Source organism: Pristiophorus japonicus, chromosome 7, assembly GCF_044704955.1.
Source record: "Pristiophorus japonicus isolate sPriJap1 chromosome 7, sPriJap1.hap1, whole genome shotgun sequence".
NCBI lineage: Eukaryota > Metazoa > Chordata > Chondrichthyes > Pristiophoridae > Pristiophorus > Pristiophorus japonicus.
In genome coordinates, this window is record NC_091983.1 from 218,141,495 (window position 1) to 218,168,444 (window position 26,950).

A 26,950-nucleotide genomic window follows, 5' to 3' on the forward strand; every position below is an offset into this window, starting at 1 on the left:
CCCCAGCACCTCTCACCCACCAACCCCCCAACACTCTCACTCTCACCCACCCCCCCAGCACTCTCACTCTCACCACCCCCTCCCCAGCACTACCACTCTCACCACCACCCCCCAACACTCTCACTCTCACCCACCCACCCCCAACACTCTCACTCTCACCCACCCACCCCCCCAACACTCTCACTCTCACCCACCCCCCAACACTCTCACTCTCACCACCCCCCCAGCACTCTCACTCACACCCACCACCCCCCCCAGCACTCTCACTCTCACCCATCCACCCCCCCCAACACTCTCACTCTCACCCATCCACCCCCCAGCACTCTTACTCTCACCCACCCACCCCCCAGCACTCTCACTCTCACCCACCTCCCCCAGCACTCTCACTCTCACCACCCCCCCCAGCACTCTCACTCACACCCACCACCCCCCCCAGCACTCTCACTCACACCCACCACCCCCCCCAGCACTCTCACTCTCACCCATCCACCCCCCAGCACTCTCACTCTCACCCACCCACCCCCCAGCACTCTCACTCTCACCCACCCACCCCCCAGCACTCTCACTCTCACCCCCCCAATACTCTCACTCTCACCCACCCCCCCAGCACTCTCACCCACCCACCTTCTCCCCACACCACACCCCACCCCAGCACTCTCACTCTCACCCACCCCCCCCAGCACTCTTACTCTCACCCACCCCCCAGCACTCTCACTCTCATCCACCACTCCCCCCCCAGCACCTTCACTCTCACCCACCCCACCCAGCACTCTCACTCTCACCCACCCCCCAGCACTCTCACCCAACACCCCCCAGCACTCTCACTCTCACCCACCCCATCCAGCACTCTCACCCACCCCCCAGCACTCTCACCCACCCCCCCCAGCACTCTCACTCTCACCCACCCACCCCCCAGCACTCTCACTCTCACCCACCCACCCCCCAGCACTCTCACCCAACACCCCCCAGCACTCTCACTCTCACCCACCCCACCCAGCACTCTCACCCACCCCCCAGCACTCTCACCCACCCCCCCCAGCACTCTCACTCTCACCCACCCACCCCCCAGCACTCTCACTCTCACCCACCCACCCCCCAGCACTCTCACCCACCCCCCAGCACTCTCACCACCCCCCAGCACTCTCACTCTCACCCACCCACCCCCCAGCACTCTCACTCTCACCCACCCCACCCCAGCACACTCACTTTCACCCACCCCCCAACAGCACTCTCACTCTCTCCCCCCCCACACCACGCCCCACCCCAGCACTCTCACTCTCACCCCCCCCAGCACTCTCACTCTCACCCACCCCCAGCACTCTCACTCTCACCCCCCCCAGCACTCTCACTCTCACCCCCCCCAGCACTCTCACTCTCACCCCCCCCAGCACTCTCACTCTCACCCCCCCCAGCACTCTCACCCACCCCCCAGCACTCTCATTCACACCCACCACCACTCTCATTCACACCCACCACCCCCCAGCACTCTCACTCTCACCCACCCCCCCCAGCACTCTCACTCTCTCCCCCCCACACCACGCCCCACCCCAGCACTCTCATTCACACCCACCACCCCCCCAGCACTCTCACCCACCCCCCCCCAGCACTCTCACTCTCTCCCCCCCACACCACGCCCCACCCCAGCACTCTCATTCACACCCACCACCCCCCCCAGCACTCTCACCCACCAACCCCCCAACACTCTCACTCTCACCCACCCCCCCCAGCACTCTCACTCTCACCCACCAACCCCCCAACACTCTCACTCTCACCCAACCCCCCCAGCACTCTCACTCTCACCCACCAACCCCCCAACACTCTCACTCTCACCCACCCCCCCCAGCACTCTCACTCTCACCCACCAACCCCCCAACACTCTCACTCTCACACACCACCCCCAGCACTCTCATTCACCCACCCCCCAACACTCTCACTCTCACCCACCCCCCCAGCACTCTCACTCTCACCCACCCACCCCCCAACACTCTCACTCTCACCCCCCCCCCAGCACTCTCACCCACCAACCCCCCAACACTCTCACTCTCACACACCACCCCCAGCACTCTCACTCACCCACCCCCCAACACTCTCACTCTCACCCACCCCCCCAGCACTCTCACTCTCACTCACCAACCCCCAACACTCTCACTCTCACCCACCCCCCCCCAGCACTCTCACTCTCACCCACCAACCCCCCAACACTCTCACTCTCACCCACCCCCCCAGCACTCTCACTCTCACCCACCCACCCCCCAACACTCTCACTCTCACCCACCTCCTCCAGCACTCTCACTCTCACACACCACCCCCAGCACTCTCACTCACCAACCCCCCAACACTCTCACTCTCACCCACCCACCCCCCAACACTCTCACTCTCATCCAACACCCCCCACCCCCAGCACTCTCACTCTCACCCACCCCCCAGCACTCTCACCCACCCCCCCCAGCACTCTCACTCTCACCCACCCACCCCCCAGCACTCTCACTCTCACCCACCCCACCCAGCACTCTCACCCACCCCCCAGCACTCTCACCCACCCACCCCCCAGCACTCTCACTCTCACCCACCCACCCCCCCAGCACTCTCACCCACCCACCCCCCAGCACTCTCACTCTCACCCACCCCACCCCAGCACACTCACTTTCACCCACCCCCCCTCAGCACTCTCACTCTCACCCCCCCCAGCACTCTCACCCACCCCCCAGCACTCTCATTCACACCCACCACCCCCCCAGCACTCTCACTCTCACCCACCCACCCCCCAGCACTCTCACTCCCCCCCAGCACTCTCACCCACCCCCCCCAGCACTCTCACTCTCTCCCCCCCCACACCACGCCCCACCCCAGCACTCTCACTCTCACCACCCCCCCAGCACTCTCACCCACCCCCCAACACTCTCACTCTCACCCACCAACCCCCCAACACTCTCACTCACCCCCCCCAGCACTCTCACTCTCTCCCCCCCCACACCACGCCCCACCCCAGCACTCTCACTCTCACCCACCCCCCAACACTCTCACTCTCCCTCACCAACCCCCCAACACTCTCACTCTCACCCACGCCCCCAGCACTCTCACTCTCACCCACCAACCCCCCAACACTCTCACTCTCACCCACCCCCCCAGCACTCTCACTCACCCACCCCCCAACACTCTCACTCTCACCCACCCCCCAACACTCTCACTCTCACCCACCCCCCCAGCACTCTCACTCTCACCCACCCACCCCCCCAACACTCTCACTCTCACACACCACCCCCAGCACTCTCACTCACCAACCCCCCAACACTCTCACTCTCACCCACCCACCCCCCAACACTCTCACTCTCACCCACCCACCCCCCAACACTCTCACTCTCACTCCCCCCAGCACTCTCACTCTCACCCACCCACCCCCAGCACTCTCACTCTCACCCCCCCCAGCACTCTCACTCACACCCACCACCCCCCCCAGCACTCTCACTCACCCACCCCCCCAGCACTCTCACTCTCACCCACCCACCCCCCAGCACTCTCACTCTCACCCACCCCCCCCCCAACACTCTCACTCTCACCCACCCCCCCCAGCACTCTCACTCACCAACCCCCCAACACTCTCACTCTCACCCACCCCCCCAGCACTCTCACTCTCACCCACCCACCCCCCAACACTCTCACTCTCACCCACCCACCCCCCAACACTCTCACTCACCCCCCCAGCACTCTCACTCTCACCCACCCCCCCCCCCAGCACTCTCACTCTCACCCACCTCCCCCCCAACACTCTCACTCTCACCTACCCCCCCAGCACTCTCACTCTCACCCACCCACCCCAGCACTCTCACTCACCCAACCCCAACACTCTCACCCACCCCCCCCCCCAGCACTCTCACTCTCACCCACCCCCCCCCAACACTCTCACTCTCACCTACCCCCCCAGCACTCTCACTCTCACCCACCCACCCCAGCACTCTCACTCACCCAACCCCAACACTCTCACCCACCCACCCCAGCACTCTCACTCACCCAACCCCAACACTCTCACCCACCCCACCCCCCCAGCACTCTCACTCTCACCCCCCCCCCAGCACTCTCACTCACACCCACCCCCCCCCCAGCATTCTCACTCACCCACCCCCCAGCACTCTCACTCTCACCCAACCACCCCCCAGCACTCTCACTCTCACCCCCCCCCAATACTCTCACTCTCACCCACCCCCCCCCAGCACTCTCACCCACCCACCCTCTCCCCACACCACACCCCACCCCAGCACTCTCACTCTCACCCACCCCACCCAGCACTCTTACTCTCACCCACCCCCCAGCACTCTCACTCACCACTCCCCCCCCAGCACCTTCACTCTCACCCACCCCACCCAGCACTCTCACTCTCACCCACCCCCCAGCACTCTCACCCAACCCCCCCAGCACTCTCACTCTCACCCACCCACCCCCAGCACTCTCACCCACTCCACCCAGCACTCTCACCCACCCCCCAGCACTCTCACCCACCCCCCCAGCACTCTCACTCTCACCCACCCACCCCCAGCACTCTCACCCACTCCACCCAGCACTCTCACCCACCCCCCAGCACTCTCACCCAACCCCCCAGCACTCTCACTCTCACCCACCCACCCCCAGCACTCTCACCCACTCCACCCAGCACTCTCACCCACCTCCCAGCACTCTCACTCACCACTCCCCCCCAGCACCTTCACTCTCACCCACCCCACCCAGCACTCTCACTCTCACCCACCCCCCAGCACTCTCACTCTCACCCACCCACCCCCCAGCACTCTCACTCTCACCCACCCACCCCCCCAGCACTCTCACTCTCAACCACCCACCCCCCAGCACTCTCACTCTCACCCACCCCACCCCAGCACACTCACTTTCACCCACCCCCCCTCAGCACTCTCACTCTCCCCCCCCCACACCACGCCCCACCCCAGCACTCTCACTCTCACCCCCCCCCAGCACTCTCACTCTCACCCACCACCCCCCCAGCACTCTCACCCACCCCCCAGCACTCTCATTCACACCCACCACCCCCCCAGCACTCTCACCCACCCACCCCCAGCACTCTCACTCTCACCCACCCACCCCCCAGCACTCTCACTCTCTCCCCTCCCCACACCACGCCCCCCCCAGCACTCTCACTCTCTCCCTCCCCACACCACGCCCCACCCCAGCACTCTCACCCAACCCCCCCAGCACTCTCACTCTCACCCACCCACCCCCCAGCACTCTCACTCTCTCCCTCCCCACACCACGCCCCACCCCAGCACTCTCACTCTCACCACCCCCCCCCAGCACTCTCACCCACCCCCCAGCACTCTCACTCTCACCCACCCACCCCCAGCACTCTCACTCTCACCCACCCACCCCCCAGCACTCACTCTCACCCACCCCCCCAGCACTCTCACTCTCACCCCCCCAGCACTCTCACCCACCCCCCCCAGCACTCTCACTCTCACCCCCCCCCAGCACTCTCACTCTCACCCCCCCAGCACTCTCACCCACCCCCCCCAGCACTCTCACTCTCACCCCCCCCCAGCACTCTCACTCTCACCCCCCCCAGCACTCTCACTCTCACCCACCCACCCCCCAGCACTCACTCTCACCCACCCCCCCAGCACTCTCACTCTCACCCCCCCAGCACTCTCACCCACCCCCCCCAGCACTCTCACTCTCACCCCCCCCCCAGCACTCTCACTCTCACCCCCCCCAGCACTCTTACTCACACCCACCACCCCCCCCCCAGCACTCTCACTCTCACCCACCCACCCCCCAGCACTCTCACTCTCACCCACCCACCCCCCAGCACTCTCACTCTCACCCCCCCCAATACTCTCACTCTCACCCACCCCCCCAGCACTCTCACCCACCCACCTTCTCCCCACACCACACCCCACCCCAGCACTCTCACTCTCACCCACCCCACCCAGCACTCTTACTCTCACCCACCCCCCAGCACTCTCACTCTCATCCACCACTCCCCCCCCAGCACCTTCACTCTCACCCACCCCACCCAGCACTCTCACTCTCACCCACCCCCCAGCACTCTCACCCACCCCCCAGCACTCTCACCCACCCCCCCCCAGCACTCTCACTCTCACCCACCCACCCCCCAGCACTCTCACTCTCACCCACCCCACCCCAGCACACTCACTTTCACCCACCCCCCAACAGCACTCTCACTCTCTCCCCCCCCCCACACCACGCCCCACCCCAGCACTCTCACTCTCACCCCCCCCAGCACTCTCACTCTCACCCCCCCCAGCACTCTCACCCACCCCCCAGCACTCTCATTCACACCCACCACCCCCCCAGCACTCTCACTCTCACCCACCCCCCCCAGCACTCTCACTCTCTCCCCCCCACACCACGCCCCACCCCAGCACTCTCACTCTCACCCCCCCCCAGCACTCTCACCCACCCCCCCCAGCACTCTCACTCACCAACCCCCCAACACTCTCACTCTCACCCACCCCCCAGCACTCTCACTCTCACCCACCAACCCCCCAACACTCTCACTCTCACCCACCCCCCCCAGCACTCTCACTCACCAACCCCCCAACACTCTCACTCTCACCCACCCCCCCCCCAACACTCTCACTCTCACCCACCCCCCCCAGCACTCTCACTCACCAACCCCCCAACACTCTCACTCTCACCCACCCCCCAGCACTCTCACTCTCACCCACCAACCCCCCAACACTCTCACTCTCACCCACCCCCCCCAGCACTCTCACTCACCAACCCCCCAACACTCTCACTCTCACCCACCCCCCCCCCAACACTCTCACTCTCACCCACCCCCCCCAGCACTCTCACTCTCACCCACCCACTCCCCAACACTCTCACTCTCACCCACCAACCCCCCAACACTCTCACTCACCCCCCCCCAGCACTCTCACTCTCACTCACCAACCCCCCAACACTCTCACTCTCACCCACCCCCCCAGCACTCTCACCCACCCCCCCCAGCACTCTCACTCTCACCCACCCCCCCCAGCACTACCACTCTCACCCACCAACCCCCCAACACTCTCACTCTCACCCACCAACCCCCCATCACTCTCACTCTCACCCACCCCCCCCAGCACTCTCACTCACCAACCCCCCAACACTCTCACTCTCACCCACCCCCCCAGCACTCTCACTCTCACCCACCCACCCCCCAACACTCTCACTCTCACCCACCCACCCCCCAACACTCTCACTCACCCCCCCAGCACTCTCACTCTCACCCACCCCCCCCCCCCCCAGCACTCTCACTCTCACCCACCTCCCCCCCAACACTCTCACTCTCACCTACCCCCCCAGCACTCTCACTCTCACCCACCCACCCCAGCACTCTCACTCACCCAACCCCAACACTCTCACCCACCCCCCCCCCCAGCACTCTCACTCTCACCCACCCCCCCCCAACACTCTCACTCTCACCTACCCCCCCAGCACTCTCACTCTCACCCACCCACCCCAGCACTCTCACTCACCCAACCCCAACACTCTCACCCACCCACCCCAGCACTCTCACTCACCCAACCCCAACACTCTCACCCACCCCACCCCCCCCAGCACTCTCACTCTCACCCCCCCCCCAGCACTCTCACTCACACCCACCCCCCCCCCCAGCATTCTCACTCACCCACCCCCCAGCACTCTCACTCTCACCCAACCACCCCCCAGCACTCTCACTCTCACCCCCCCCAATACTCTCACTCTCACCCACCCCCCCCCAGCACTCTCACCCACCCACCCTCTCCCCACACCACACCCCACCCCAGCACTCTCACTCTCACCCACCCCACCCAGCACTCTTACTCTCACCCACCCCCCAGCACTCTCACTCACCACTCCCCCCCCAGCACCTTCACTCTCACCCACCCCACCCAGCACTCTCACTCTCACCCACCCCCCAGCACTCTCACCCAACCCCCCCAGCACTCTCACTCTCACCCACCCACCCCCAGCACTCTCACCCACTCCACCCAGCACTCTCACCCACCCCCCAGCACTCTCACCCACCCCCCCCAGCACTCTCACTCTCACCCACCCACCCCCAGCACTCTCACCCACTCCACCCAGCACTCTCACCCACCCCCCAGCACTCTCACCCAACCCCCCCAGCACTCTCACTCTCACCCACCCACCCCCAGCACTCTCACCCACTCCACCCAGCACTCTCACCCACCTCCCAGCACTCTCACTCACCACTCCCCCCCAGCACCTTCACTCTCACCCACCCCACCCAGCACTCTCACTCTCACCCACCCCCCAGCACTCTCACTCTCACCCACCCACCCCCCAGCACTCTCACTCTCACCCACCCACCCCCCCAGCACTCTCACTCTCAACCACCCACCCCCCAGCACTCTCACTCTCACCCACCCCACCCCAGCACACTCACTTTCACCCACCCCCCCTCAGCACTCTCACTCTCCCCCCCCCACACCACGCCCCACCCCAGCACTCTCACTCTCACCCCCCCCCAGCACTCTCACTCTCACCCACCACCCCCCAGCACTCTCACTCTCACCCACCCACCCCCCAGCACTCTCACTCTCACCCACCCACCCCCCAGCACTCTCACTCTCTCCCTCCCCACACCACGCCCCACCCCAGCACTCTCACTCTCACCACCCCCCCCCAGCACTCTCACCCACCCCCCAGCACTCTCACTCTCACCCACCCACCCCCAGCACTCTCACTCTCACCCACCCACCCCCAGCACTCTCACTCTCACTCACCCACCCCCCAGCACTCTCACTCTCACCCACCCCCCCAGCACTCTCACTCTCACCCCCCCAGCACTCTCACCCACCCCCCCCAGCACTCTCACTCTCACCCCCCCCCAGCACTCTCACTCTCACCCCCCCAGCACTCTCACCCACCCCCCCCAGCACTCTCACTCTCACCCCCCCCCAGCACTCTCACTCTCACCCCCCCCAGCACTCTCACTCTCACCCACCCACCCCCCAGCACTCACTCTCACCCACCCCCCCAGCACTCTCACTCTCACCCCCCCAGCACTCTCACCCACCCCCCCCAGCACTCTCACTCTCACCCCCCCCCCAGCACTCTCACTCTCACCCCCCCCAGCACTCTTACTCACACCCACCACCCCCCCCCCAGCACTCTCACTCTCACCCACCCACCCCCCAGCACTCTCACTCTCACCCACCCACCCCCCAGCACTCTCACTCTCACCCCCCCCAATACTCTCACTCTCACCCACCCCCCCAGCACTCTCACCCACCCACCTTCTCCCCACACCACACCCCACCCCAGCACTCACTCTCACCCACCCCACCCAGCACTCTTACTCTCACCCACCCCCCAGCACTCTCACTCTCATCCACCACTCCCCCCCCAGCACCTTCACTCTCACCCACCCCACCCAGCACTCTCACTCTCACCCACCCCCCAGCACTCTCACCCACCCCCCAGCACTCTCACCCACCCCCCCCAGCACTCTCACTCTCACCCACCCACCCCCCAGCACTCTCACTCTCACCCACCCACCCCCCAGCACTCTCACTCTCACCCACCCCACCCAGCACTCTCACCCACCCCCCAGCACTCTCACCCACCCCCCCAGCACTCTCACTCTCACCCACCCACCCCCCAGCACTCTCACTCTCACCCACCCCACCCCAGCACACTCACTTTCACCCACCCCCCAACAGCACTCTCACTCTCTCCCCCCCCCACACCACGCCCCACCCCAGCACTCTCACTCTCACCCCCCCCAGCACTCTCACTCTCACCCCCCCCAGCACTCTCACCCACCCCCCAGCACTCTCATTCACACCCACCACCCCCCCAGCACTCTCACTCTCACCCACCCCCCCCCAGCACTCTCACTCTCTCCCCCCCACACCACGCCCCACCCCAGCACTCTCACTCTCACCCCCCCCCAGCACTCTCACCCACCCCCCCCAGCACTCTCACTCACCAACCCCCCAACACTCTCACTCTCACCCACCCCCCAGCACTCTCACTCTCACCCACCAACCCCCCAACACTCTCACTCTCACCCACCCCCCCCAGCACTCTCACTCACCAACCCCCCAACACTCTCACTCTCACCCACCCCCCCAGCACTCTCACTCTCACCCACCAACCCCCCAACACTCTCACTCTCACCCACCCCCCCAGCACTCTCACTCACCCACCCCCCAACACTCTCACTCTCACCCACCCCCCCAGCACTCTCACTCTCACCCACCCACCCCCCAACACTCTCACTCTCACACACCACCCCCAGCACTCTCACTCACCAACCCCCCAACACTCTCACTCTCACCCACCCACCCCCCAACACTCTCACTCTCACCCATCCCCCCAGCACTCTCACTCTCATCCAACACCCCCCAGCATTCTCACTCTCACCCAACACCCCCCAGCATTCTCACTCTCACCCACCCCCCCAGCACTCTCACTCTCACCCACCCACCCCCAGCACTCTCACTCTCACCCACCCCACCCAGCACTCTCACCCACCTCCCAGCACTCTCACCCACCCCCCCCAGCACTCTCACTCTCACCCACCCACCCCCCAGCACTCTCACTCTCACCCACCCACCCCCCAGCACTCTCACTCTCACCCACCCCACCCAGCACTCTCACCCACCCCCCAGCACTCTCACCCACCCACCCCCCAGCACTCTCACTCTCACCCACCCACCCCCCCAGCACTCTCACCCACCCACCCCCCAGCACTCTCACTCTCACCCACCCCACCCCAGCACACTCACTTTCACCCACCCCCCCTCAGCACTCTCACTCTCTCCCCCCCCCCACACCACGCCCCACACCAGCACTCTCACTCTCACCCCCCCCCAGCACTCTCACTCTCACCCCCCCCCCCCAGCACTCTCACTCTCACCCCCCCCAGCACTCTCACCCACCCCCCAGCACTCTCATTCACCCCACCACCCCCCAGCACTCTCACTCTCACCCACCCACCCCCCAGCACTCTCACTCCCCCCCAGCACTCTCACCCACCCCCCCCAGCACTCTCACTCTCTCCCCCCCCACACCACGCCCCCCCAGCACTCTCACTCTCTCCCCCCCCACACCACGCCCCCCCAGCACTCTCACTCTCTCCCCCCCCACACCACGCCCCACCCCAGCACTCTCACTCTCACCACCCCCCCAGCACTCTCACCCACCCCCCAACACTCTCACTCTCACCCACCAACCCACCAACACTCTCACTCTCACCCACCAACCCCCCAACACTCTCACTCTCACCACCCCCCCAGCACTCTCACTCTCACCACCCCCCCAGCACTCTCACCCACCCCCCAACACTCTCACTCTCACCCACCAACCCCCCAACACTCTCACCCACGCCCCCCAGCACTCTCACTCTCACCCACCAACCCCCCAACACTCTCACTCTCACCCACCAACCCCCCAACACTCTCACTCTCACCCACCCACCCCCCAACACTCTCACTCTCACCCACCCCCTCCAGCACTCTCACTCTCACACACCACCCCCAGCACTCTCACTCACCAACCCCCCAACACTCGTCAACTCTCACCCACCCACCCCCCAACACTCTCACTCTCACCCACCCACCCCCCAACACTCTCACTCTCACCCACCCACCCCCCAACACTCTCACTCTCACCCACCCACCCCCCAACACTCTCACTCTCACCCACCCACCCCCCAACACTCTCACTCTCACCCACCCACCCCCCAACACTCTCACTCTCACCCACCCACCCCCCAACACTCTCACTCTCACTCACCCCCCAGCACTCTCACTCTCACCCTCACCCACACCCCCCCAGCACTCTCACTCTCACCCACCCCCCCCAACACTCTCACTCTCACCTACCCCCCCCAGCACTCTCACTCTCACCCACCCACCCCAGCACTCTCACTCTCACCCACCCACCCCTCAACACTCTCACCCACCACCCCCCAGCACTCTCACTCTCACTCCCCCCAGCACTCTCACTCTCACCCACCACCCCCCAGCACTCTCACTCTCACCCACCCCCCCCCCAGCACTACCACTCTCACCCACCCCCCCCCCCCAACACTCTCACTCTCACCCACCCCCCCCAGCACTCTCACTCACCAACCCCCCAACACTCTCACTCTCACCCACCAACCCCCCAACACTCTCACCCACCCCCCCAGCACTCTCACTCTCACCCACCAACCCCCCAACACTCTCACTCTCACCCACCAACCCCCCATCACTCTCACTCTCACCCACCCCCCCAGCACTCTCACTCACCCACCCCCTCCAGCACTCTCACTCTCACACACCACCCCCAGCACTCTCACTCACCAACCCCCCCAACACTCTCACTCTCACCCACCCCCCCAGCACTCTCACTCTCACCCACCCACCCCCCAACACTCTCACTCTCACCCACCCACCCCCCAACACTCTCACTCACCCCCCCCAGCACTCTCACTCACCCCCCCCAGCACTCTCACTCTCACCCACCCCCCCCCCAACACTCTCACTCTCACCTACCCCCCCAGCACTCTCACTCTCACCCACCCACCCCAGCACTCTCACTCACCCAACCCCAACACTCTCACCCACCACCCTCCAGCACTCTTACTCTCACTCCCCCCAGCACTCTCACTCTCACCCACCCCACCCCCCCAGCACTCTCACTCTCACCCCCCCAAATACTCTCACTCTCACCCACCCCCCCCCCAGCACTCTCACCCACCCACCCTCTCCCCACACCACACCCCACCCCAGCACTCTCACTCTCACCCACCCCACCCAGCACTCTTACTCTCACCCACCCCCCAGCACTCTCACTCACCACTCCCCCCCCAGCACCTTCACACTCTCACCCACCCCACCCAGCACTCTCACTCTCACCCAACCCCCCCAGCACTCTCACTCTCACCCACCCACCCCCAGCACTCTCACCCACTCCACCCAGCACTCTCACCCACCCCCCAGCACTCTCACCCACCCCCCCCAGCACTCTCACTCTCACCCACCCACCCCCCAGCACTCTCACTCTCACCCACCCACCCCCCCAGCACTCTCACTCTCAACCACCCACCCCCCAGCACTCTCACTCTCACCCACCCCACCCCAGCACACTCACTTTCACCCACCCCCCCTCAGCACTCTCACTCTCCCCCCCCCACACCACGCCCCACCCCAGCACTCTCACTCTCACCCCCCCCCAGCACTCTCACTCTCACACCCCCCCAGCACTCTCACTCTCACCCCCCCCCAGCACTCTCACCCACCCCCCAGCACTCTCATTCACACCCACCACCCCCCCAGCACTCTCACCCACCCACCCCCAGCACTCTCACTCTCACCCACCCACCCCCCAGCACTCTCACTCTCTCCCCTCCCCACACCACGCCCCCCCAGCACTCTCACTCTCTCCCTCCCCACACCACGCCCCACCCCAGCACTCTCACTCTCACCCCCCCCAGCACTCTCACTCTCACCCACTCCCCCCCCAGCACTCTCACTCTCACCCACTCCCCCCCCAGCACTCTCACTCTCTCCCTCCCCACACCACGCCCCACCCCAGCACTCTCACTCTCACCACCCCCCCCCCAGCACTCTCACCCACCCCCCAGCACTCTCACTCTCACCCACCCACCCCCAGCACTCTCACTCTCACCCACCCACCCCCCAGCACTCACTCTCACCCACCCCCCCAGCACTCTCACTCTCACCCCCCCAGCACTCTCACCCACCCCCCCCAGCACTCTCACTCTCACCCCCCCCAGCACTCTCACTCTCACCCCCCCAGCACTCTCACCCACCCCCCCCAGCACTCTCACTCTCACCCCCCCCCAGCACTCTCACTCTCACCCCCCCCAGCACTCTTACCCACCCCCCCCAGCACTCTCACTCTCACCCCTCCCCACACCACGCCCCCCCCAGCACTCTCACTCTCTCCCTCCCCACACCACGCCCCACCCCAGCACTCTCACTCTCACCCCCCCCAGCACTCTCACTCTCACCCACTCCCCCCCCAGCACTCTCACTCTCACCCACTCCCCCCCCAGCACTCTCACTCTCTCCCTCCCCACACCACGCCCCACCCCAGCACTCTCACTCTCACCACCCCCCCCCCCCAGCACTCTCACTCTCACCACCCCCCCCCCCAGCACTCTCACTCTCACCCCCCCCAGCACTCTCACTCTCACCCCCCCAGCACTCTCACCCACCCCCCCCAGCACTCTCACTCTCACCCCCCCCAGCACTCTCACTCTCACCCCCCCCAGCACTCTTACTCACACCCACCACGCCCCCCCCAGCACTCTCACTCTCACCCACCCACCCCCCAGCACTCTCACTCTCACCCACCCACCCCCCAGCACTCTTACTCTCACCCACCCAACCCCCAGCACTCTCACTCTCACCCACCCCCCCAGCACTCTCACTCTCACCCACCCCCCAGCACTCTCACCCACCCCCCCCCAGCACTCTCACTCTCACCCACCCACCCTCTCCCCACACCACACCCCACCCCAGCACTCTCACCCACCCCCCAGCACTCTCACTCTCACCCACCCACCCTACAGCACTCTCACTCTCACCCACCCACCCTACAGCACTCTCACTCTCACCCCCCCACCCTACAGCACTCTCACTCTCACCCCCCCCAGCACTCTCACCCACCATCCAGCACTCTCACCCACCCACCCCCCAGCACTCTCACTCTCACCCACCCACCCCCCAGCACTCTCACTCTCATCCACCCCACCCAGCACTCTCTCCCACCCCCCCAGCACTCTCACTCTCTCCCACCCCCCTTCACTCTCACTCTCTCCCACCCCCCCAGCGCTCTCACTCTCTCTCCCCACCCCCCAGCACTCTCACTCTCTCTCCCACCCCCCAGCACTCTCTCTCTCTCCCACCCCCCAGCACTCTCTCTCTCTCTCCCACCCCCCCAGCACTCTCTCTCTCTCTCTCACCCTCCAGCACAGTCTCTCTCTCTCTCCCACCCCCCAGCACTCTCTCTCTCTCCCACCCCGCAGCACTCTCACTCTCCCTCCCACCCCCCAGCACTCTCACTCTCTCTCCCACCCCCCAGCACTCTCTCTCTCCCACCCCCCAGCACTCTCTCTCTCCCACCCCCCAGCACTCTCTCTCTCTCTCCCACCCCCCAGCACTCTCTCTCTCCCACCCCCCAGCACTCTCTCTCTCCCACCCCCCAGCACTCTCTCTCTCCCACCCCCCAGCACTCTCTCTCTCCCACCCCCCAGCACTCTCTCTCGCTCTCTCTCCCACCCCCAGCACTCTCTCTCTCTCCCACCCCCAGCACTCTCTCTCTCTCTCGCTCTCTCCCACCCCCAGCACTCTCACTCTCTCTCCCACTCCCCAGCACTCTCTCTCTCTCTCCCACCCCCCAGCACTCTCTCTCTCTCTCCCACCCCCCAGCACTCTCTCTCTCTCTCTCTCTCTCACCCACCCCCCAGCACTCTCACTCTCTCCCACCCCCCTTCACTCTCACTCTCTCCCACCCCCCAGCACTCTCAGTCTCTCCCACCCCCGAGCACTCTCACTCTCTCTCCCACCCCCCAGCACTCTCACTCTCTCCCACCCCCCCAGCACTCTCACTCTCTCCCACCCCCCAGCACTCTCACTCTCTCTCTCCCCTCCAGCACTCTCACTCTCTCCCACCCCCCAGCACTCTCACTCTCTCCCACCCCCCAGCACTCTCACTCTCTCTCCAACCCCCCAGCACTCTCACTCTCTCTCTCCCCTCCAGCACTCTCACTCTCTCCCACCCCCCAGCACTCTCACTCTCTCCCACCCCCCAGCACTCTCACTCTCTCTCCCACCCCCCAGCACTCTCACTCTCTCTCCCACCCCCCAGCACTCTCGCACTCTCTCCCCTCCAACACTCTCACTCTCTCCCACCCCCCAGCACTCTCACTCTCTCTCTCCCCTCCAGCACTCTCACTCTCACTCTCTCCCACCCCCCAGCACTCTCACTCTCTCTCCCACCCCCCAGCACTCTCACTCCCTCTCTCCCCCCAGCACTCTCACTCTCTCCCACCCCCAAGCACTCTCACTCTCTCTTCCCACCCCCCCCCCAAGCTCCCTCTCTTTCTCTCTCTCTCTCTCTTCTGTCCCCCCCCCCAAGCCCTCTCTCTCCCCATCTCTCTCTCTCTCTTCCCCCCCCCCCCCAACAAGCTCTCTCTCTCTCTCTCTCTCTCTTCCCCCCACCCCCTGCAAGCTCTCTCTCTCTCTCTTCCCCCAAGCTGTCTCTCTCTCTCTCTCCATTCCCCCAAGCTGTCTCTCGCTCTCTCTCTCTCCCCTCCCCCAAGCTGTCTCTCTCTCTCTCTCTCTCCCCTCCCCCAAGCTGTCTCTCTCTCTCTCTCTCCCCACCCCCCCAAGCTGTCTCTCTCCCCACCCACCCCCCACTGCAAGCTCGCTCTCTCTCTCCACATCCCAATGCTCTCTCTCTCTCTCTCTCTCTCTCTCTCTCCACCCCCCCAAGCTCTCTCTCTCTCTCCAACCCCCCAAGCTCTCTCTCCCCCCCTCTCTCTCTCTCAACCCCCCAAGCTCTCTCTCTCTCTCTCTCCAACCCCCAAGCTCTCTCTCTCTCTATCCCCCCAAGCTCTCTCTCTCTTTATCCCCCCCCCCAAAGCTCTCTCTCTCCACCCCCCAAGCTCTCGCGCTCTCTCTCTACCCACCCCCCCACCCAAGCTCGCTCTCTCTCTCTCCACATCCCAAGGCTCTCTCTCTCTCCACCCCCCAAGCTCTCTCTCTCTCTCTCTCTCTCTTACACCCCCTCCCGCCACCAGCACTCTCTCTCTCTCCACCCCCCCAAGCGCTCTCTCTCTCCACATCCCAAGGCTCTCCCCCACCCTCCCCCCCCCCCCAAGCTCTCTCTCTCCACCACCCCCCCCCCGAAGCTCTCTCTTCCTTCCCAAGGCTCTTTCCCCTCCCCCCACCCCCATGCTCTCTCTCCCCTCCTCCCCGCCCCCCCAGAGCTCTCTCTTCCTTCCCGAGGCTCTCTCCCCTCCCCCCCTACCCACCCCCACAGGAGGCTCGGGGCCTGATCAGAGGCTTGGAACTCGCAGCTCAGTGGGAGGCGTGGTCAGTCGCAGAGTCCCAATTCTCTCTCTCCCCCCAGCCTCTTTCTCGCCATCAGCCCCCTCCCGGCGCCATCTCTCTCCCCCCAGCCTCTCTCTCGCCATCGGGCCCAGGCTTGCCGCCATCGGGCCCAGGCTGGCCAGGGGAAGAGAGTCGCGACCTCAGGTCCTGCTGCTCACATCTCGCGCATTGAATGGTTGAGGCCAGGAGGCAGAGCTTGACGGGGGCAGGGCTTGTCGCCTGTCGGTCAAAAAAGTGCAGTGTAAAATAGTTAGTCCCAATTATAAAAAGGCAAGCCTCTAAAAATTATTCCATTCCAATCATGAAGACTGTGAAAACAGACATTAGAAGTGCCTCTTGAACCTATTTGTGAGAGGGAAGGGAATTGAGGGATATGGTGAGAACGTCAGATCAATCAAAGAGAGTTTGTTGGGCCACCAGCCTTCAAGAAACAGATGGCTCTTCTTTGTCCCATCGTTGATTCTCGGGATGGTGTGGGGAGTTCAAGGCGAAGTGGAGAAGGAAATTGAATGCTTGCGATCATATATCAGTCTGTACCTACCCTGGTGTTGTCGAGATTGCACATTGATTTAATCGATTGTGTTCGCCACAGATTCTCCCCATCCACTGAGGCAAACACCACTCGAGAATATCGGTCACCTACAGGGTGTAGAAAGGAGGCAATGAGCTTGTGGAGACCTTCAGCACGCTTTTATTAAAAACACAAAATAAACCCCAGCAGTTCCCCCATGGCTTAGTGGGTAAAAGGGCAAGGTAGTGTCATGGTTACATTACTGGACCACGAATCCAGAGTCCTGGAGTAATAATCACAGAAAACAAGAGGACAAATCCACCTTGGCAGTTTGAGAATTTGAACTCAGTTTTAAAAATTAGGAGAAAAAAAAACTGGGATTATTAAAGTGACCAGGAAGCTGTTGCATTGTTGTAAAACCCCAACTGGTTCATTAATGTCCTTTAAGGAAGGAAACCTGCTGCCCTTACCTGGCCTGGCCTCTATGTAAGTCCATTCCCACAATAACTGCCCTCTGGTGGGTTTAGGGATGGGCAATAAATGCCAACCTTGCCAGAAATGCCCAAATAGAGGCCAATTGTTGGGGAAGTTTCTGTAGGTTGGCAGCTGTTGGTTTGAATGAATTTTTAATAAAGTAGCGTGTTTGGTGGCACCGACCATAGAGTAGGAAGGGCGCTGCTGGGTATAATTATAACCAATGAGAGTGGGGGAAGGATCAGGACTCCTGGTCCACATCACTATCGAGTGACTCTTGTTGAAAAGGGCATGTGTGTTGATATTGGGTGAGGGTTGGATCCCCATGGTAAAATAACCTGGCAGCACCATCTGAAGATTGGCTATTTGACTGTTTTGTGCCCTGGCTTACCAGGGCCCGTGGCATATCCTTTGATGTTATGATACTTCCATATGTGGAGGTGGCATAAGGGAATGAAACGGGAAGGACAAAAATAGAGTTATGCCAGGTTATTGCAATATTATAACATTTCCTTTCATTATATATAAATACACATTTTCTATGTCTACTCCAGACTGCACGGATGTTTCCAGCTCTGTTCGTCACATCTGCAGTCTGACATACCCGACTTCCCGCTGGTGTTTCTGACCTCGATAAGCTAGTCTTCCCCCAGGACAGGAGCTGGCAATTTACAAGCTACCACCAACCTACAGAAACTCCCACAACAATTAGCCTCGATTTGGCTTCAGTATCTGCCTATTGAGATGGACCACATCTCCTCATGGAGTGCCGGAGAGGTGGCCTTAAAAATGCCAGGCCAAGTTAAACCTGGCCAAGGTGGATGGAAACTTGAAGTACTCAAAAACGAGCCTGCACCACCATTCAATAAGATCATGGCTGATCATTCACCTCAGTACCCCTTTCCTGCTTTCTCTCCATACCCCTTGATTCCTTTAGCCGTAAGGGCCATAGCTAACTCCCTCTTGAATATATCCAATGAACTGGCATCAACAACTCTCTGCGGCAGGGAATTCCACAGGTTAACAACTCTCTGAGTGAAGAAGTTTCTCCTCATCTCAGTCCTAAATGGCTTACCCCTTATCCTTTGACTATGTCCCCAGGTTCTGGACTTCCCCAACATCGGGAACATTCTTCCTGCATCTAACCTGTCCAGTCCCATCAGAATTTTATATGTTTCTCTGAGATCCCCTCTCGTCCTTCTAAACTCCAGTGAATACAAGCCCAGTCGATCCAGTCTCTCCTCATATGTCAGTCCTGCCATCCCTGGAATTAGTCTGGTGAACCTTCGCTGCACTCTCTCAATAGCAAGAACGTCCTTCCTCAGATTAGGAGACCAAAACTGAACACAATATTCCAGGAGAGACCTCACCAAGGCCCTGTACAACTGCAGTAAGACCTCCCTGCTCCTATAATCAAATCCTCTCGCTATAAAGGCCAACATGCCATTTGCCTTCTTCATCACCTGCTGTACCTGCATGCCACTTTCAATGACTGATGTATCATGACATCCAGATCTCGTCCCTTTTTCCTAATCTGCCGCCATTCAGATAATATTCTGCCTTCGTGTTTTTGCCCAAAAGTGGATAACCTCACATTTATCCACATTATACTGCATCTGCCATGCGTTTGCCCATTCATCTAACCTGTCCAAGTCACCTTGCAGCCTCTTAGCGTCCTCCTCAGAGTTCACACCGCCACTCAGTTTAGTGTTATCTGCAAACTTGGAGATATTACACTCAACTCCTTCATCTAAATCATTAATGTATATTGTAAATAGCTGGGGTCTCAGCACTGAGCCCTGCGGCACCCCACTAGTCGCTGCCTGCCATTCTGAAAAGGACCCATTTATCCCGACTCTCTGCTTCCTGTCTGCCAACCAGTTCTCTATCCACGTCAGTATATTACCCCGAATACCACGTGCTTTAATTTTGCACACCAATCTCTTGTGTGGGACCTTGTCAAAAGCCTTTTGAAAGTTCAAATACACCACATCCACTGGTTCTCCCTTGTCCACTCTACCAGTTACATCCTCAAAAAATTCTAGAAGATTTGTCAAGTATGATTTCCCTTTCATAAATCCATGCTGACTTGGACTGATCCCGTCACTGCTTTCCAAATGAGCTGCTATTTCATCTTTAATAAATGATTCCAACATTTTCCCCCACTACTGATGTCAGGCTAACCAGTCTATAATTACCCGTTTTCTCTCTCCCTCCTTTCTTAAAAAGTGGTGTTACATTAGCTGCTCTCCAGTCCATAGGAACTGATCCAGAGTGGATAGACTATTGGAAAATGATCACCAATGCATCCACTATTTCTAGGGCCACTTCCTTAAGTACTCTGGGATGCAGACTCTCAGGCCCCGGGGATTTATCGGCCTTCAATCCCATCAATTTCCCTAACACAATTTCCTGCCTAATAAGGATTTCCTTCAGTTCCTCCTTCTCACTCAACCCTCGGTCCCCGAGTATTTACGGAAAGTTATTTGTGTCTTCCTTCGTGAAGACAGAACCAAAGTATTTGTTCAATTGGTCTGCCATTTCTTTGTTCCCCATTATAAATTCACCTGAATCTGACTGCAAGGGACCTACGTTTGTCTTCACTAATCTTTTTCTCTTCACATATCTGTAGAAGCTTTTGCAGTCAGTTTTTATGTTCCCAGCAAGCTTCCTCTCATACTCTATTTTCCCTCTCCTAATTAAACCCTTTGTCCTCCTCTGCTGAATTATAAAATTCTCCCAGTCCTCAGGCTTGCTCTTTTTTCTGGCCAATTTATAGGCCTCTTCCTTGGATTTAACACTATCCTTAATTTCTCTTGTTAGCCACGGTTGAGCTACCTTCCCCGTTTTATTTTTACTCCAGACAGGGATGTATAATTGCTGAAGTTCATCCATGTGATCTTTAAATGTTTGCCATTGCCTATCCACCGTCAACCCTTTAAGTATCATTCGCCAGTCTATTCTAGCCAATTCACATCTCATACCATCGAAGTTACCTTTCCTTAAGTTTAGGACACTAGTCTCTGAATTCACTGTGTCACTCTCCATTTTAATAAAGAATTCTACCATATTATGGTCACTCTTCCCCAAGGGGCCTCGCACAACAAGATTGCTAATTAGTCCTTTCCCATTACACATCACCCAGTCTAGGATGGCCAGCTCTCTAGTTGGTTCCTCGACATATTGGTCTAGAAAACCATCCCTTATACACTCCAGGAAATCCTCCTCCACCACATTGCTACCAGTTTGGTTAGCCCAATCAATATGTGGATTAAAGTCGCCCATGATAACTGCTGTACCTTTATTGCACGCATCCCTAATTTCTTGTTTGATGCTGTCCACAACCTCACTACTACTGTTTGGTGGTCTGTACACAACTCCCACTAGCGTTTTCTGCCTTTTGGTATTCCGTAGCTCCATTCATACCGATTCCACATCATCCAAGCTAATGTCCTTCCTTACTATTGCATTAATTTCCTCTTTAACCAGCAATGCCACCCCACCTCCTTTTCCTTTCTGTCTATTCTTCCTCAATGTTGAATACCCCTGGATGTTGAGTTCCCAGCCTTGGTCACCCTGGAGCCATGTCACCAATTATATCATATTCGTTACTTGCTGCCTGCGCCGTTAATTCGTCCACCTTATTACAAATACTCCTCGCATTGAGGCACAGAGCCTTCAGGCTTATCTTTTTAACACACTTTGCCCCTTTAGAATTTTGCTGTAATATGGCCCTTTTTGCCTTTGGTTTCTCTGTCCGCCATCAATTAAATGTTCAAACAAAGGCCAGGGGGATCTATCGTGGGACATGACACTTACTTGGAACGTCACAGAAGAAACTGTCCTTGTGGAAATTCCACTCCGCCTGCCGCTTGTCTCTCTCGTAGGGATCATCTGACCATCTGTCGTCTCGGTGACTTGCGTGAAACCAGAAAGAAGATTTGAAGTGAGGAAGCATTGCTACAGGTAAACGAGGGAGGTTTGCTGCATCGCTCTGACTTTAAAACTCTACAAGAATACAGGTCTGTCAACGGAGACCAAATATTAGAACATACTGGGCACCAGATTGTTCTTGTTTTAATTTTATTTTTAAAGCATACGCAAGTCTAGAAATGACTGCTGCCGATATTAGAGGACGAATGTGTAACACACACAGACATTCGTCTGACTGCCTCCAGAAGGTGTTAGCCCAATTATAAGTGGCTTAATATTCCCTCAAGGCGTGTTTACTAATATCGCGAATAGTAATTTAAAAAAAAATGTATTCGTTCTCAGGATGTGGGCATCACTGGTAAGGCCAACATTTATTGCCCAACCCTGATGGCCCTTGAGAAGGTGGTGGTGAGCTGCCTTCTTGAACCGCTGTCGTCCATTGGCGCAATTTTTTCGACACGACTGAGTGGCTTGCTAGGCCATTTCAAAGGGCAGTTATGTGTCAACCACAATTGTGTGGGTTTGGAGTCACACATCGATTAGATTGGGTAAGGACGGCAAGTTTCCTTCCTAAAGGACATGAGTGAATCAGTTGGATTTTTACAACAATCCAATAGTTTCACGGTTACCATTTCTAGCTTTTTATTCCAGTACCTGTAATGGTGACAATTTCTAACTTAACACATTACATGGGATGCCACAGGGATCGGTGCTGGGGCCTCAACTATTTACAATCTATATTAATGACTTGGATGAAGGGACCGAGTGTAATGTAGACAAGTTTGCTGATGATACAAAGATGGGTGGGAAAGCAAATTATGAGGAGGACACAAAAAATCTGCAAAGGGATATAGACAGGCTAAGTGAGTGGGCAAAAACTTGGCAGATGGGAGTATAATGTAGGAAAATATGAGGTTATCCACTTTGGCAGCAAAAATAGAATAGCAAATTATAATTTAAATGGAGAAAAATTGCAAAATGCTTCAGTACAGAGGGACCTGGGGGTCCTTGTGGATGAAACACAAAAAGTTAGTATGCAGGTACAGCAAGTAATCAGGAAGGCAAATGAAATGTTGGCCTTTATTGCAAGGGGGATAGAGTATGAAAGCAGGGAAGTCCTGCTACAACTGTACTGGGTATTGTTGAGGCCACACCTAGAGTACTGCGTACAGTTTTGGTCTCCGTATTTAAGGAAGGATATACTTGCATTGTAGGTTGTTCAGAGAAGGTTCACTAGGTTGATTCTGGAGATGAGGGGGTTGACTTATGAAGATAGGTTGAGTAGGTTGGGATAATACTCATTGGTGTTCAGAAGAATGAGAAGTGATCTTATCGAAACATATAAGATAATGAGAGAGCTCGATAAGGTGGATGCAGAGAGGATATTTCCACTCATAGGGGAAACTAAAACTAGGGGACATAGTCTCAGAATAATGGGCCGCCCATTTAAAACTGAGATGAGGAGGAATTTCTTTTCTCAGAGGGTTGTAAATCTGTGGAATTCTCTGCCCCAGGGAGCTGTGGAGGCTGGGTCATTGAATATATTTAAGGTGGAGATAGACAGATTTTTGAGCGATAAGGGGATAAAGGGTTATGGGGAGTGGGCAGGAAAGTGGAGCTGAGTTCATGATTAGATCAGCCATGATCTTATTCAATGGTGGAGCAGGCTCGAGGGGTCAAATGACCTACTCCTGCTCCTATTTCTTATGTTCTTATGTACAGCCAAGCAAAATATTAAATCACATGTATAAGATTGATTACTGAACCATAAAAGAATGGAAGTGGTTCAAAGCCAATCAATTACTTTCCAAATATAGTCACAGTTCTTATGGCAGATGATAAATCATCCTCCCTCCAGGAATGTCCAGCTTTGTTGATTTCCCCCTTCTAAAAATGTTAATTAATATGACCCATTGATCTCCCCAAAACATGCACTCTTATTGCTTAGTTGTCCTGTTTAATAAGACGGTCCAACATCAAACAGCCCTGCTGTGAAAATCAACAGGCCACAAAACTGTTTTGAGTTTAGGGAGCTAGGAGAGAGATTAAAAAGCAGGACCTCAAAGGTAGTAATCTCCGGATTACTCCCGGTGCCACGAGCTAGTGAGTACAGAAACAAGAGGATAGAACAGATGAATGCGTGGCTGCAGGAGGGAGGACTTTAGTTTCCTGAGGCATTGGGACCGCTTCTGGGGGAGGTGGAACGTGTACAAGCTGGACAGGTTGCAGCTCAACAGAGCCGGGACCAATATCCTCACAGGGGCGGGGGGGGGGGGTTGCTAGTGCTGTTGGGGAGGATTTAAACTAGTTTGGCAGGGGGATGGGAACCGGAGAATAGATTCAGTAGGGAAGGGAGTAAAGCTGGAATTAGAAAGCAAAAATAAAGAAAATGAGTTTGAATGACAGAGGAAACAAACAGGAAAAAAGGGTAATAAAACAAATTTAAAGGCTCTTTGTTTAAATGCATGTAGCATTCGTAACAAAATAGATGAGTTGACGGCACAAATAGATACAAATGGGTATGATCTGATAGCCATTACAGATACATGGTTGCAAGCTGACCAGGACTGGGAATTAAATATTCAGGAGGTATGTGACAATCCGGAAGGACAGGCAGAAAGGAAAAGGAGGTGGGATAGCCCTATTGATAAAGTTTGGAATCACTGCAATTGTGAGAAACGATATTGGCTCAAATGATCAGGATGTTAAAACAGTTTGAGCGGAGATAAGGAATAATAAGGGGAAAAAGTCACTGGTGGGCGTTGTCTATAGCCCCCTAACAGTAGCAAATCTGTTGGTCGGAGTATAAACCAGGAAATAGTGGGGGCTTGTAAAAAGGGAACAGCAATAATCATGGGTGATTTTAATCTCCATATTGATTGGACAAATTAAATTGGTCAGGGTAGCCTTGAGGAAGAGTTCATAGAGTTCATAAGGGACGGGTTCCTTGAGCAGTGTGTAACGGAACCAACCAGGGAGCAGGCTATCTTAGATCTGGTCCTGTGTAATGAGACAGGATTAATAATCAATCTCCTAGTAAAGGATCCCCTTGGAATGAGTGATCATAGTATGGTTGAATTTCAAATTCAGATGGAGGGTGAGAAAGTTGGATCTCAAACCAGTGTACTAAGTTTAAATAAAGGAGACTACAAAGGTATAAGGGCAGAGTTGGCTAAAGAGGACTGGAAAAATAGATTAAAGTGTAGGATGGTTGATGAACAGTGGTGTACATTTAAGGAGATATTTCACAACTCTCAAGAAAAATATATTCCAGTGAGGAGGAAAGGGTGTAAAAGAAAAGATAGCCATCCGTGCTAACTAAAGAAATAAAGGACGGTATCCGATTAAAAACAAGGGCATACAAAGTGGCCAAAACTAGTGGGAGGGCAGAATATTGGGAAACTTTTAAAAGCCAGAAAAGAATGACTAAAAAAATGATTAAGAAAGGGACTATGAAAGTAAACTAGCACAAAACATAGAAACAGATAGCAAGAGTTTCGATAGGTATATAAAAAGGAAAAGCGTGGCTAGAGTAAATGTTGGTCTCTTAGAGGATGAGACCGGGGAATTAGTAATGGGGAACATGGAGATGGCAGAAACTCTGAACAAATATTTTGTATCAGTCTTTACGGTAGAGGACACTAAAAAAACCCAACAGTGGATAATCAAGGGGCTATAAGGGGGGGGAACTTAACACACTCACAATCACTAAGGAGGTGATACTCAGTAAGATAATGGGACTAAAGGCAGATAAATCCCCTGGGCCTGACAGCTTGCATCCTAGGGCCTTAAGAGAAGTAGTGGCAGGGATTGTGGATGCATTGGTTGTAATTTACCAAAATTCCCAGGATTCTGGGGAGGTCCCAGCAGATTGGAAAACTGCAAATGTAACACTCCTATTTAAAAAAGGAGGCAGACAAAAAGCAGGAAACTATAGACCAGTTAGCCTAACATCTGTGGTTGGGAAAATGTTGGAGTCCATTATTAAAGAAGCAGTAGCAGGATATTTGGAAAAGCAAAATTCAGTCAGGCAGAGTCAGCATGGATTTATGAAGAGGAAGCCATGTTTGACAAATTTTCTGGAATTCTTTAAGGATGTAACAAACAGGGTGGATAAAGGGGAACCAGTGGATATGGTGTATTTGGACTTCCAGTAGGCATTTGACAAGGTGACACATAAAAGGTTACTGCACAAGATAAAAGTTCACGGGGTTGGGAGTAATATATTAGCGTGGATAGAGGATTGGCTAACTAATAGAGAACATAGAGTCGGGATAAATGGTTCATTCTTGGATTGGCAATCAGTAACTAGTGGGGTGCCGCAGGGATCAGTGCTGGGACCCCAACTATTTAAAATCTATATTAACGGCTTGGAAGAAGGAACTGAGTAGCCAAGTTTGTTGACGATACAAAGATGGGAAGAAAAGCAATGTGTGAGGAATACACAAAAAATCTGCAAAAGGATATAAGATAGGCTAAGTGAGTGAGCAAGAATTTGGATGGTGGAATATAATGTTGGAAAGTGTGAGGTTATGCACTTTGGCAGAAAAAAATCAAAGAGCAACTTATTATTTAAATGGAGAAAGATTGCGAAGTGCTGCAATACAGCAGGACATGGGGGTACTTGTGCATGAAACACAAAAGGATAGTATGCAGGTACAGCAAGTGATCAGGAAGGCCAATGGAATCTTGGCCTTTATTGCAAAGGGGGATGGAGTATAAAAGCAGGGAAGTCTTGCTACAGTTATACAGGGTACTGGTGAGGCCACACCTGGAATACTGCGTACAGTTTTGGTTTTCATATTTAAGAAAGGATATACTTGCTTTGGAGGTAGTTCAGAGAAGATTCACTAGGTTGATTCCAGAGATGGGGGGGTTGACTTATGAGGAAAGGTTGAGTAGGTTGGGTCTCTACTCACTGGAATTCAGAAGAATAAGAGGT

At 57.3% G+C, this 26,950-nt stretch overlaps 1 protein-coding gene across 1 annotated transcript in view; it reads right to left on the reverse strand.

Moving 5' to 3' along the window:
* The window catches only part of LOC139266669 (serine/threonine-protein kinase MRCK alpha-like), a 550,926-nt gene that overhangs the window by 124,515 nt on the left and 399,461 nt on the right, over positions 1 to 26,950 (reverse strand). The window contains exons 9-10 of the mRNA XM_070884257.1: positions 21,895 to 21,992; positions 17,628 to 17,729 (exon numbers count right to left, since the gene is read on the reverse strand). Coding sequence (XP_070740358.1) covers positions 17,628 to 17,729; positions 21,895 to 21,992 — 200 coding nt within the window. The remainder of the gene's footprint in view (positions 1 to 17,627; positions 17,730 to 21,894; positions 21,993 to 26,950) is intronic.